Consider the following 14,438-nt stretch of genomic DNA (forward strand, 5'->3'; position numbering starts at 1 on the left):
CAGTCTCCGGAATGACTAAACTGATTTTTATAGGGATTTCACTGGAAGATAGAGGAGGTTGTGAAGGAACATATAGAATACATAAATTAACTAATTATAAATTAATTATTTAATTTACGTAGGATGAAACGCATTTACCGAGCGCGAGTAACAACCGCCCAGATAGATATGAAATAATTAAACACTTACTATTTAATATGACAATTTTAAACAGAAAGTAAAATTAAATAATATATTTACAAAAATTTAAAAAACCTACAATAAAATTATAAAATATACTTTCTTCATCAACGACCTCATCAATGAAAATGACCTTTAAAGTACCTTATTATCGTTTAATTTTCACCTGGGCAAACTTTTTGGAACTTCCAAAAAAGAAGGAGGTTCTCAATTCATTTGTATTTTTTGCAGTTGTACGAACGTGGACTCTCTTCAAGCCTTCGTTAACGTCGATGGGCGACTAGAAAATGTTGCTACATTTTGTGGAGTCGACCTTCCGAAGCCAATTATGTCGAACGGTCCAAAGCTAATGCTGGAGTTCCGTGGCACTCACTCTTCAAGACATTCGAGAGGATTCAAAATATCTTATTCATTTGTAGAAAGTATGTATACTAAGTTCATAGAAGTATTTAAAGTTTAAAATTATAACATAAAAACTTTTTATAAATAGAATATCCGCTTACCTTTTGAATCAATTTTTAAATATATGATATTGTTATCATAGGGATGATTAGATTGTTTGTTCTTATGGAAATAGTTCAGCAGACGTTCTAAACTAAGTAATCGCCGACGTTTTTAAAAGTTCCTCAGAACTCTCACAATCGCGTTAGGAGAAGAGTAGAGACCAAAAAATATGAGTTCATCATTGGATGAACTGTAAATATATTATTGATATTTAGTTGTTTCTGCAATTTATTTATATTTCATTTAAATTTTTCGTTGTAGCTTTTTAGCTAAATTTCTTCAACTATTTTAGTATCTCTTTTTATAGTTATATTATTATGATCTCGAATCAATGCCACGTGAATTTCATGACGTTGTGTGAATGACACATGAATTTCAGGTCAATGTCATTAAATCAATCATTTCAATATCAAATCTTGAGAGATTAAAAAAAGCGAAGTCATATTTAATTTTATTACTTTTGAAGCAAAATTTCTTTGCGCACGCTTGACTTGGGGAGTAAGCTTGTGAATGTATGAAGAGAGCGTTACGAAAAGTGTAAACGGGCGAGGCGAACGGAAGTTGAGAGGGAGATATAAGTTAGTGAAGATAGAAAGAGAGAGAATTACGTTTCCTATATTACTGTAGGATATAGAAAGTTTTACTCCAGTCGTGTGGCCTAAACCACACACGATTTTTTTTTAATCTTCGATTAACACAATTAAACAAGTTTTCATAAACAAATACACTTTTTCATCTATTACGGTACACAATTATTACCTTGAACGAATTTAATATTTTATTTCTTTCAAAATACACCTACATTTAAATATATTTTTTTTTACAAATTTATTACGCATATTACATTTGTATGTACCTTCGTATGTACTCGTAAGTTTGTATCAAAACAGACCTAATTATTCTTGGATTAGCTTTGAATATTAACGATAGTACGACATTTCAAGTGTTGAATATGTTAACAGTCTCCACGCTAATGAACACGAAATAAACAGAATATTCCCTCTACATTAGATACCTACTAATTGTCGTCCATAATTGGTAGGAATAATGCTATTATTCCTATCAAGAACGTATTTTACATAAAATAAATAAACGCTTTGCTGCTTTGCTTAATACATTTAGATAATCTCAAATATAAAGATTGTTATTTTGTATCGCAAACTTTTAATGGAATTATGAAAATATTTTGGAAAAGATTTCGGGCCTCTAAACAATCAATTCTTGAAGTAAAACTAATGTAGTAGGTACTCTGATCACCCTTTTACCTCATGTAAATGTCGATGTTCCGGTACGATTACTAGTAAAACTGTAGTATTGTATTAAAAATTTTAATATCTGGGTAGTCACAAAGAGTCTCCCTGCCTTGGAAATTCAGAAATGCAGTGTTATCACAAAACTAATATACTCTTGATTGTAAAATATCAGCATTGGATCAGAGTAGACTAAGTTCCAACTCTTGTCATATACTCTAAAGAAAAGAGGTCTCTAAGGCCAGTTTCGTTCTAATCTAAATTAACTTACATTTGTTTTTTTATTTATTTTTCTTACAGATTTTGGTATAACAACGGGACGACAGCTGAAGGAATTTCCTTGCGCATTTGTATATAATAGTAGCGAAGCGCACAACGGTACTTTCGCGTCGCCTAACTCGCCCGGACCTTACCCGAGAGATACCGAGTGTTCGTATTTCTTCCACGGCGGACAGACAGAGAAGGTTCACTTGCATTTCACACACTTCGATGTTGAAGGTGTTCTACCGTAAGTCATATTTAGTTTAACAAAAACTCTTTTTACACCCATCTCACTCACACACACACCTACACACGCATCAGCCTATCGCAATCCCTGCTGGAGATAGGCCTCCACAATTTCGTGCCAAAAATAGCGTGAACTTATGTGTTTTTCCCATACTCCCTACGCTGGACAGGCGGGTTGGTGACCGCAGGCCTGACTTTGTCGCACCGCAGACGCTGCTGCCTGTTTTCGGCCTGTGTATTTCAAAGCCAGTAGTTGGATAGCTATCCCGCCACCGACCGGCTTTTTAATTGGCTATATTCTTACTGTCATAACCACACAGCTCAAACTCTTTTTATTTTATACTAGCCGACCCATGCCCACTTCGTTGGGCGTTAATTATTTTTATACTAACCAAATAACATACTTTAAAGAACAAATTTTATAGCACTTAAATAAATAATATGTTGCTCCCGTGTATTTATTATTTTAAATTACAGAACTAAATAACATACTTTAAAGAACAAATTTTATAGCACTTAAATAAATAATATAAAAAAAAAAAAAAAAAAAAAAAAAAAAAATATGTTGCTACAACGCCATCTATCAAAAATCGAGAAAACGTCGTCGATAGACTAAAATAAGACCTAAATTAATAACGTCGAAAGACTAATAAATTGTTTTCTAATAGCGATAGATGGCGCTAGGTTAATTACCATTTTGATATTATATTTTAATATTTTTCTTATTTACTGAATTTTTTGTTCAATTAAAATAAAATATAGCCTTTGTCACTCCTGAATAGTGTAGCTTTCTGTTAGTGAAACAATTTTCATGATCGGATCAGTATTTGCGAAGATTATCCCCTACATACAAACAAAGTTATAAACTTTACCTTTTTATATTATTATATTTATACTATTCAATTTTTTCTCGACAGATTTTTGAGTTGCACTGTGTATGAATTATACTTATATTATATTATTACTATAATCGTTGCTGTATTGTTTTCTTTTTTAAAGTCAGATTATTAAAATATGGCATTTTCCCTCCTTTCAGATGCGAAGCAGTATCCGCCAGCGACTATGTCGAATTTTCAAACTACATGACTGAAGACAATAGATATGGCAGATATTGTGGACAAATGAAAGAGTTCCACGTCGAATCCGAGAGGAATTTCTTCAAAGTAACATTTAGATCAAACGATCGATTAGACGGTACTGGTTTTAAAGCGATGTTCCAATTTTTAGAGGCTACAGATGAATATCAAGCTCCTATCTTTGATAATGCATCTAAATCTTTACGTAAGTTACGATATTTTTTTTGTAATATTTTTTATTATGGTATAATTGACTTTCATATATTTAAATAATAATAATAATAATAAGCTTTTTATTTCTAATTTATATTTTAAGAAACAATATTACATAATTCGTACATATTTGTTGTGTCATTTAAGTTATTAACCACCTTAACCCCTTAAAACTTGACAGTTTGAAAAATAGATGTTTGCCGATTCTCAGACTTACCCGATTCACACACAAAATTTCATAAAAGTCAGTCCAGCCGTTTCAGAGGAGTATGGTAACTAACATTATGACACGAGAATTTTATATATAAGACTAGCTGACCCCGCAAACGTCGTTTTGCCATATGTTATTAACCCCCTTAATCTTCCCTCCCTTGTAACTTAGGGGTATGAAAAATTGATGTTGGCCGATCCTCAGACCTGCTCGATTCAGACACAACATTTCATAAAAATCGGTCCAGCCGTTTCGGAGGAGTATGATAAACTAACATTGTGACACGAGAATTTTATACATACCTACTAAGATTACTCAGCTTTATAATATAACAATAATATTAATCTACCTTTGCCCATTGTAAACACGAGAAGGAACAACAAAATTGTAACTGCAGGTTTCCAACCACGCGAAAAAAAAATTACTTAGATAAAGTGTATTTATTGTTCGGTGCACGATTACATAGATGATAAAGATGTGTGGACTTAGGTACTGACGCTGTATTTCATGCAAGATATTACTGATTTCGTACTAAAACACAGTTTATATATTATTTTCAAAGGAATACCTGCGGAGTTTCTTTCCGATTCTTCTCTGCAGAATCTGCATTCCAAATCGGTGGCTTTACCTTTACAAAAATAATAATCATTTTTTAAAGTTTTAATTTGTAATGTAATTTGTATTTTCCGTGGGTGTCGTAAGAGGCGACAGCTCGAAGACGGGCAGCAGTGTCTTGGTGCGCGACAAAGCCAGCCCTGCGGTCACTAAGCCGCCTACCAAGCGTGGTGACTATGGGCAACACACATGATTTCGCGTCATTTTCGGTGCGAACTTGTGAAGGCTTATGTCCAGCAGTAGACAGCAATAGGCTGAAATGATGATGAAATAATGAATTTGAAAAATGTCGATTCGAAAGTGCCTATTTGAATAAAGTTGTTTTTTGTTTTGATTTATGATTCTGATTTTGTCGACAAACAAGCGTACGGCTCACCTGATGATCCTAGCATATAGACCATTGCAATACTAGAAGCAACGCAAACGCGTTCCTGACCCTACCCCCAACCTTCCCCAGGACCACTGCTCACCTTACTCACTACAGAAACATGACACTGCTTGAAAGCACTATTATTTAGCTGTGATCTTCAGTAATGCCGAGGCATATCCCCAAACGGGCTCCAGATTTTAAGCACAATATATCCTGCTGTGTCCATCCTACCTCAGTTAATTAATATCAATTATAATTAATTATCTTTAACCACGTGTAATCACAGTGTCAATCATATCACGATGTTATAGTAAACATTAAAAAGTATTAGATCAGACAATTAAATTAAAGAAATACCATTAAAGTAGAAATTACAATAAAATATGACATAAATTTATAAATCTTTTTTTTCTTTTTCCAGGTTTACTCGGGGAACTGCTTCTGTTGTCTGTCATCGTAACACACTTGCATCGCCAACTATATCATTGATAAAGTGATATTAGAATAATAATAAAAAAAAAAAACTATTAGTCTATTAATAATCCTGTACATTTTGTACTATAGTCTGCGCCAAACACTGTAATTTAAATGTAGGAATGCAATATTTTCTATAAAAATATGTATTAAGTTTTCGTCTACTATTACCAACTAAAGCAATATAACACAATAAAGTTTTATTCACGCAGGCACGTAATTATATAATAAAAAAGTATTTAAATCTAATCATGTTGTTTTATTTAATTCTGATTTTAAAACCCCGACGTAAGCAGACGGGTGTTATAAGTTTGATGTCTCTGTGTTATGTCGATTATGATATGGTTTTTTTAACCGACTTCCAAAAAAGGAGGAGGTTCTCAATTCGACTGTATTTTTTTTTTTGTATGTTACATCAGAACTTTTGACCGGGTAGACCGATTTCGACAAATTTTGATTTAATCGAAAGGTGGTGTGTGCCAATTGGTCCCATTTAAATTTATTTGAGATCTAACTACTACTTTTCGAGTTATATCTAATAATGCGTTTTTACTTGACGCTTTTTTCGTCGACCCACGTTGTATTATACCGCATAACTTTCTACTGGATGTACCGATTTTGATAATTCTTTTTTTGTTGGAAAGGGGATATCCCTAATTTGGTACCATGATAAGGAAACCAGGATCTGATAATGGGATCCCAGAGAAATCGAGGGAAACTCTCGAAAATCCGCAATAACTTTTTACTGCGTGTACCGATTTTGATAATTTTTAATTTAGTCGAAAGCTGATGTTTATCATGTACAACATGTCATGTTACAACTACTTTTTGAGTAATCTTTGATAACGCGTAGTTACTTGACTATTTTTTCGTCGATCTACGTTGTATTACTTGTCGATGTAATTGAAGTCGGTTTTTTTTTTCGTTTGCGAGCAAACACAATTATAATATGTATTGATCGATTTAAAAAAAAGGACAGAATTTTTACATTGTTAACATTATGACACATTAATAATATAACAGATGGTCATTTTTACCCATAATTTTTTGTTTTATTATTTTAGATTATTTACAAAGTATTAATATGTCGATATATTATTGTATGTCGATCTTATTAACTAGCTGACCTAACAGATATTGCCCTGCCTTCCGTACGATCAAACACCAAGTTTAAACGTTGCGTCTTCTTGATTTCTCGAAGATTTTAGTAGCATTACGCTAATTATGATAATATTAATGAAGACATTTTTGGTGGCAGAGGCGGCTTATCTTAAAGAGCGCTGGTGTAATGCACTCCCGCGAAAATTACATAGGTAATCTTAAATCTCCTTACATTACATTCTTTCTATTCTACTATGACTACACAAGTTGTAATGAGTAGAGCGATAGCTATTGCATTCCTATGAAACGAAGTTTAATATGATTCCTAGCACTGTACGGAATGAGTGCAAAAGAGACAGGCCGACGCGTGAAATAATAGATTTCATATTATCAGAAATTAGCCTAATCTGGAGCATATAGCGGTATAGCAACGCTCTCGCGCGACGTTGCTATACCACAGGTTGGGCCGTACGGTCGTGGGGCGTGCCACGCGCCGCGGGGATAACTTGCTTATGCGCTGTTGCCGTATTTACGTATAAGAAAAAGTATTAAAAAATAGTTTGTGCGCGACATTTCGTATTAAAAATGGAATACGCCTTGAACTGAAATTGTTATTAGGAACTTATCTACTCAAAAATGTAGTCATCTCATCAGCCTTTCGCAGTCCACTACTGGACATAGGCCTCCTCAAGTTCACGCCAAAAATTTAGTACGCTTCAGCCTGTAATATCCCACTACTGGGCATAGGCCTCTTTCCCCATGTAGGAGAAGGATCAGAGCTTGATCTACTACGCTGCTCCAATGCGGGTTCGCGGATATATTCCCTACTATGAGTAACGATCGCTATCAGGTATACATGATAACAACCGGGACCGACGGCTTAACGTGCTCTCCGAGGCACGGTGGGGAAATCCACAAGGACTGCACAAACACCCAGACCACGGCAAACAGCTGTATGGCCTATACAAATGTTTGTCATGTGCGGGGATCGAACCCGCAACCGCCAGCGCAACAGGTACAATCCATGGCTGTAACCGTTGCGCCAACTCGGCGTCTGCGCCAACTCGGCGTCATCAACAAAAATGTAGTACGAAAACTAAATTTGTAACCGTTGCGCCAACTCGGCGTCTGCGCCAACTCGGCGTCATCAACAAAAATGTAGTACGAAAACTAAATTTGTAACCGTTGCGCCAACTCGGCGTCTGCGCCAACTCGGCGTCATCAACAAAAATGTAGTACGAAAACTAAATTTTTTACGCGTGTTTTTAAACCTGAACAATATTTCAAAACCCCTTGGTTGTGTGGATGAGAAGAAAGCAATAAATGATTTTGTTTTATTGATATTTGATTTTCTATACAAATAAAATAAATGCTAAGCTCTAGTTTTTCGTTTTTTTTTGTGAACAAAAAATGTCACGAACCGCCTCTGATTTTTAGTTAGCTAATAAAGCTGATAACATCAACTGATGATATGATTGTTGGAACGAAGTTCCTTACGGCAGGCTTGACATTTGGCTCCAAGGAGGAGGCCTGGCTGGAGTTAGTTGGGGGTCTAGAGAGAGACCCCTGGGGCCGACCGTATAATTGGGCGCGGAACAAGCTCCGCGCCCAGTCGGCCCCCATCAGCGGAACGCTCCAGCCGGAGCAACTGGGAAGGATCGTCGGGGAACTCTTTCTCGACGAACCCGAGGGTTTCATGCCCCCCAGGATGGCTCGGCAGACGCCGGACGAGGAGGAGAGTGTTCCGCCACCCGTCACAGAGGCTGAAATGGAGGCAGCTCTGTCCCGCCTTCAGAGTAAGAAGAGGGCGCCGGGTCCAGACGGGGTGCACGGGAGAGTACTTGGGATCGCTCTCGGGCACCTCGGCGATAGCCTCCGGGAACTGTTTGACCGCTGCCTTCGGTCTGGCCAGTTCCCGGGGGCCTGGAAGGAGGGTCGGCTTTGCCTACTTCCTAAGGCAGGGCGGACCCCGGACTCGGCTTCGTCGGTGCGACCGGTGGTGTTGCTGAACGAAGCTGGGAAACTCTTGGAGAGAATAGTGGCTTCCCGGCTCGTTCAGCACCTGGAGGAGGGCTCGGGACCCGGACTCTCGGAATCCCAATTCGGGTTTCGAGCGCGCCGGTCGACCATCGACGCCCTCAAACGCCTACGGGCGGTGACGGGTGAAGCGGAACACAAGAGGGAGGTGGTGCTCGCGGTGTCGTTGGACATCGCGAACGCCTTCAACAGCCTCCCGCATGCAGTGATTCGGGAGGCACTCAAATTCTTCGGAGTACCCCCGTATCTAGGGAGGCTGCTGGAGGCGTACCTCTCCGATCGCAAAGTAGGCCTCGAACATCGGTCGGGGTCCGTGGAGTGGCGGCGGGTCGGCTGTGGTGTCCCACAGGGATCGGTGCTGGGCCCGATCCTGTGGGACATCGGATACGACTGGGTCCTGCGAGGCCGTCTCCTCCCCGGGATGGGTGTCATTTGCTACGCGGATGACACTCTCGTTTACTCCCGGGGACGAGACTATAAGGAGGCGGCGCGGCTGGCTGAGGTCGGACTCGACCTCGTGATCAGCCGCATAAAGAGTTTGGGGCTTCGTGTCAGAATTGAAAAGACCGAAGCCCTCCTCTTTCGCGGGACCGGACGCAAGGGACCCCCACCGGGGGCTACCCTGCAGATCGGAGAGGGGAGGGTCCGGATGAGCTCCCAAATGAAATATTTGGGGCTCATCCTTGACGGAGGGTGGACCTTCGGTCCACACTTTGCTATGGTGGGACCGAAGGTCGTGAAGGTGGCGAGTGCACTGGGCAGACTCCTCCCGAACCTCGGAGGACCCAGCGCTGCCTGCAGGCAGCTATATTCCGGAGTCTGCCGGAGTATGGCGACGTACGGTGCCCCGGTTTGGGCGGATCGCCTCACTGCGAAGAATAAGGCCGCACTGCGGTCGGCGCAGAAGATCATCGCGGTGAGGGTGATTCGGGGGTATCGTACGGTATCGTGGGCTGCAGCTACTGCTCTAGCTGGCGACCCCCCGTGGGAGCTCGTGGCGGAGGTCCTTGCCGAGACCTACTCATACGTCTCGGGTAGGAGGGCTCTCGGTGAGAACCTCACGTTGGACGGGATCCTACGGGTGCGCCGGATGGGGCAAGAAGCATTAATGCGGAGGTGGGGGGAGGACCTGTTGGAGCAGCCGTATGGCACTCGCGTAACGGCTGCCTTGCGCCCGGTCCTTGAGCGGTGGATGCGCCGTAAGCGCAAACCCCTCACCTTCCGTCTGACGCAGGTTCTCACCGGGCACGGCTGCTTTGGTGAATACTTGTGTCGGACGGCCCAAAGGGAGCCGACGACTGAATGTCACGATTGTGGCGCGGCGGTGGACTCTGCCCAGCACACCCTCGAGGTGTGCCCGAGATGGGCGGCGCTACGTCGCGATCTGACGACAGTCCTCGGAGGGGACTTGTCACTACCGAGCGTTATCACCGCGATGCTCGGTGACGACGAGTCCTGGAAGGCGATGGTCTCCTTCTGCGAGACAGTAATGTCCCAGAAGGAGAACGACGAGCGGATGAGAGAGGGGGCCGCCGACGAGGCCTCCGTCCGCAGGCGACGAACGGGGGTGCGTAGGAGGCGCTACTTAATGCGTCTCCAGTAACGCCCCTGTGCCCATGTCGGGCCGGGATGGGAACCCAGTCCTGCTAGACATGGCGTCGTCGGGATTGTTCAGAGGTGAGCCGGACAGTCCCATGGAGGAGAAGTCTGGTCTTTTCGCCGAGGCCAGCCTGTCGCTGGAGGGATCCTGTTGCCTGCAGTTCCGGGACCCTCCAATTAAAGCGGCTGAAGGCTCCCGCAGGGGTTTTGGTCGGTAGTGCACCCCCAAGTGCTAAGCCGACATACGGTCTAGGAATGCCTACCCGGGCATCCTGGATATCACCCGTAAATGGGTTACCCTGCGATATCAAAAAAAAAAAAAAAAAAGGCTTGACATTTGGCTGGGCGGCCGAACTGAAAAAAAATGTGATACTAAAACCGTAAGAAAAATATATAACGGAAGTGACGTAATATCAGTCACACGACTGTATAATATGACGTTTGTAAAACTAAAATATTACTAGTAAACTTTTTTAAAATTATTTATGTAATTTTATACTGTCGACAAAAACAAATAAAGACAATATGTTTTTTTATTTCACTTAATAGTTTGAATTATTATTAATATTATTATTTTCTTTGATTTATTTTATTTTACGGTATTTGTTATTTTCTAAAATACTAAATTTTCTCAATACTTTTATGTACTTAATTAAAAAACAATCAACAAAAAAAAATCAAGAACTAGAAAATATATATAAAATTCAACATTTTAACTGAGGTAGGGCACAGCAGGAATTTCCTGCTCAAATTATGGAGCAGCCCGATTGGGGTAGTACCTCGACCTTACAGAAGATCACAGCAAAATAATACTGTTTTCAAGCAGTATTGTGTTCCTGTTGGTGAGTAAGGTGACCAGAGCTCCTGGGGGGATTGGGGATTGGGTCGGCAACGCGCTTGCGATGCTTCTGGTGTTGCAGGTGTCTATAAGCTACGGTAATCGCTTACCATCAGGTGAGCCGTACGCTTGTTTGCCGACCTATTGACATAAAATTTTTTTTTTTTTTTTAATTGTGTTGCTTCTATACTATCCGAAGGAACTTCGTTCCTACCTGGTGTCCCATGTCACCACACTTTTTTTTTTGATAAAGACGTGTACTGTTTGACTAACTCAGATGATACGTATACTGTAGTCGTAATTACTAGGATTACCTATGGATAAATACTTAATTAGTAAGTAATATTTTTGTATTAAAATGTCAAAAACAGAATATAAAATACGCTGTTTGTTGTATGTTTGATGTAATACATAATATTGTGTTTGTTCGCCAAAGAAAACCGTCTTCAATTTACATCGATAAGTAATACAGTAGCGATTCCAAAATAGTCATTTTCTGGGTAACTAAAAATTAGGTAGGTACTCGTCTAATCTTAGTCAAATTTAAATGGGACCACAAGACAAGCATGAATGCACAGTTTGCAGTAACACTACTTTCCGAACTGTGGCCGTGGATTCGCCACGAGTCTGTATATAATAAGTATTTATACGAATCCTACCTTAGTACCTTAAACACATATTTTTATTCATTATAGAAATTTCTTACCTATGGGATGGGGATAAGCATGTGACAGATACTTGTTTACCTAGTTTTAGACCTGCTGATAAACTTACGGTTGCTGGAACCCCTTACAGTAACTGTTTATATTGTCTCCTATGTACAAAATATTATCTATTAATTTATACATTCATCATTCATCAGAATAGAGTTAAAGAAACATGATCCTGCACATATCACACAGCAAAAGCGCAAAAAATCATTTTGGAAATATTTTGTATCTACAGGCGTATAGCCGTTAAATATTTGTAAAAAATTACCTTAACATTTTAGCAATTTTATTTACATTTTTGACTGAACGTAAGAACTATTTTTTAATACATTATTATTCATTACAGCCTATACAGTCCACTGCTGGACATAGGACTCCACAAGTTCACGCCAAAAATAACGTGAACTCATGTGTTTTGCCCATAGTCACCACGCTGGGCAGGCGGGCTGGTGACCGCAGGGCTGGCTTTGTCGCACCGAAGATGCTGCTGCCCGTCTTCGGCCTGTGTATTTGAAAGCCAGCGGTTAGATGGTTATTCCGCCATCGGTCGGCTATTTAAGTTCCAAGGTGGTAGTGGAACCTTGTTATCCCTTAGTCGCCTCTTACGACACCCACGGGAAGAGAGGGGGTGGCTATATTCTTTTTTTGGTGCCGTAGCCACACAGCACATTATTATTATTATTATTATATTAATGTAAATTTACGTGCAACTTGTTTTAATTTCACGTTGTTGATAATTCTTGTTCAATATTTGTACAAAAACAAACATATGCTCCAAACAAGGATTGAACCAGAAACCGCCGACGTTAAGGCGACTACACACACCACTCTATCAGAATAGCTGAGTCGTGAGCCGAAAACTCTCAACATAAATTACTTAAATCAAATAATTACACAATTAATAAATGCAAATTTATTTATTGTGTAGATATTTTTGTGTTAGAATATTTATTAAAAATATTATATAAAAAAATATTTACTTACTGTTTTTTAGAACTTGAACTTAAGTTTAAATTTTTTCTTTTCTAAAAAATGTATAACATTTACGATTATTTGAAATAGATTTTTAATGGCGTCCTAATATTTAAAAAGGAAAACACTATAACCCAAACGTCATTATCATTGGCCTTAGTCCGTCTATTGCAGACGATTTATGTAGGCAGTGTCAGACACACAGTGTCGCCTAGGATACTCTTCAGGAAAAGTCACAGTTGCCTAAGCTCTGCGCCACTCTCTCGACTTCATTGGCTAGGCCTTCAGGAACGACAAGTCGATACGTGTGGAGCCAGTTCGGCTGCAGAAGTCTTTCACATTTTAGAGCTATGCCACGAATGCTTGACGGAGATCCCAGTCCGCGTTTCAAATGAAGTTTTCCTTCTCCAGGACCCTGATGATTTTGAGCCAGGTTTATCCCTCGGTCGCCTTTTACGACCCCCACGGGAAGGAAGGGGGTGGTGCTATCAGCCTACTCGGCCGACACCACATGACAACCCCAACGTACAAGAATACATATAAAAATATATGTACATAGACATCGATTGACGACAAAATCCTACTAATATTATAAAAGCGTTAGTTTGTGAAGATGCATGTATGTTTATTACTCTTTCTCTCAAAACCTACTGGAACGATTTTACACAGCCTCCTTCGGAGACGTGCAATAATGCGACATGTGGTTAAATCTAACTGAAATTAAACCCGTAACTTTATTACGAAACGAAATATATTGTTGTAAAGGTTACTTCGCTATATAAAGAACATAGTCATCGTATAACTTATGCACCATTTTATTTAGTTATCGTACCTAAAATTTATACGATCTCGTTCGTGTCTTCGTAACTCAACGTTACATTTAAGCAAAATCGCCCGCACTATCGTAAACTATCAATTCTATTCTGTATGAATTTATAAAGTACCTAATTATTATCAATTTTGAAAACGCAAGTTATGTAAGGTTTGCTAGAACTCTTAACTTTTATAATGTTAGTTTTTTGAATCAAAAGAAAATGATGAGAAAATATATAATTTGTTTCTTTCTCGTTTTTTTAAAATGAATTTACAAAGTTTATGACGTCATGTGCTGTGTGGCTACGGCACTAAAGAATTTAGCCACCCCCTCTCTTCCCGTGGGTGTCGTAAGAGGCGACTAAGGTATAACAAGGTTCCACAACCACCTTGGAACTTAAGAAGCTGACCGATGGCGGGATAACCATCCAACTGCTGGCTCTGAAATACACAGGCCGAAGACGGGCAGCAGCGTCTTCGGTGCGACAAAGCCAGTACTGCGGTCACCAACCCGCCTGCCCAGCGTGGTGACTATGGGCAAAACACATGAGTTCACGTTATTTTTGGCGTAAACTTATGGAGGCCTATGTCCAGCAGTGAACTATATAGGCTGTAATAATGACGTATAATCATAACTTACAAGAGCGTGATTTGCTTATTAGGTAATCCTTAAATTGATAACTGTTCTTTTAGATATGTAGTTGTAAAAATAAAAAGTAAATTATGAAATTTAACGAGAAAAACTTCAATTTCCACCACCAGTATATAATTATATATTATCCATACATTAAGGCCAACGTGACTGTCTGTGACATTAATTTTTAGTGTAGTAAGTAAGTAGTTATAAGTAGTTATTAAAGTAGCCTATTATTTCAAAAATGAAAAGAACCTTACGTGGCGTTTTCTTTTCCATAAAAGAGTGTTCGAATTAATTTTGTTTATTGTAAAGTGAATCTGGTGCACTTTGG

At 39.6% G+C, this 14,438-nt stretch overlaps 1 protein-coding gene across 1 annotated transcript in view; it reads left to right on the forward strand.

Moving 5' to 3' along the window:
• LOC123657608 (suppressor of lurcher protein 1) overlaps positions 1 to 5,649 on the forward strand; it is a 252,203-nt gene extending 246,554 nt beyond the window's left edge. The window contains exons 11-14 of the mRNA XM_045593131.1: positions 412 to 602; positions 2,235 to 2,442; positions 3,478 to 3,722; positions 5,348 to 5,649. Of these exons, the coding sequence (XP_045449087.1) occupies positions 412 to 602; positions 2,235 to 2,442; positions 3,478 to 3,722; positions 5,348 to 5,415 (712 nt within the window). The 3' untranslated portion in view covers positions 5,416 to 5,649. The remainder of the gene's footprint in view (positions 1 to 411; positions 603 to 2,234; positions 2,443 to 3,477; positions 3,723 to 5,347) is intronic.
• Positions 5,650 to 14,438: the final 8,789 nt, after the last annotated feature.

The sequence above is a fragment of the Melitaea cinxia genome, chromosome 11 (genome assembly GCF_905220565.1).
Source record: "Melitaea cinxia chromosome 11, ilMelCinx1.1, whole genome shotgun sequence".
Classification (NCBI taxonomy): domain Eukaryota; kingdom Metazoa; phylum Arthropoda; class Insecta; order Lepidoptera; family Nymphalidae; genus Melitaea; species Melitaea cinxia.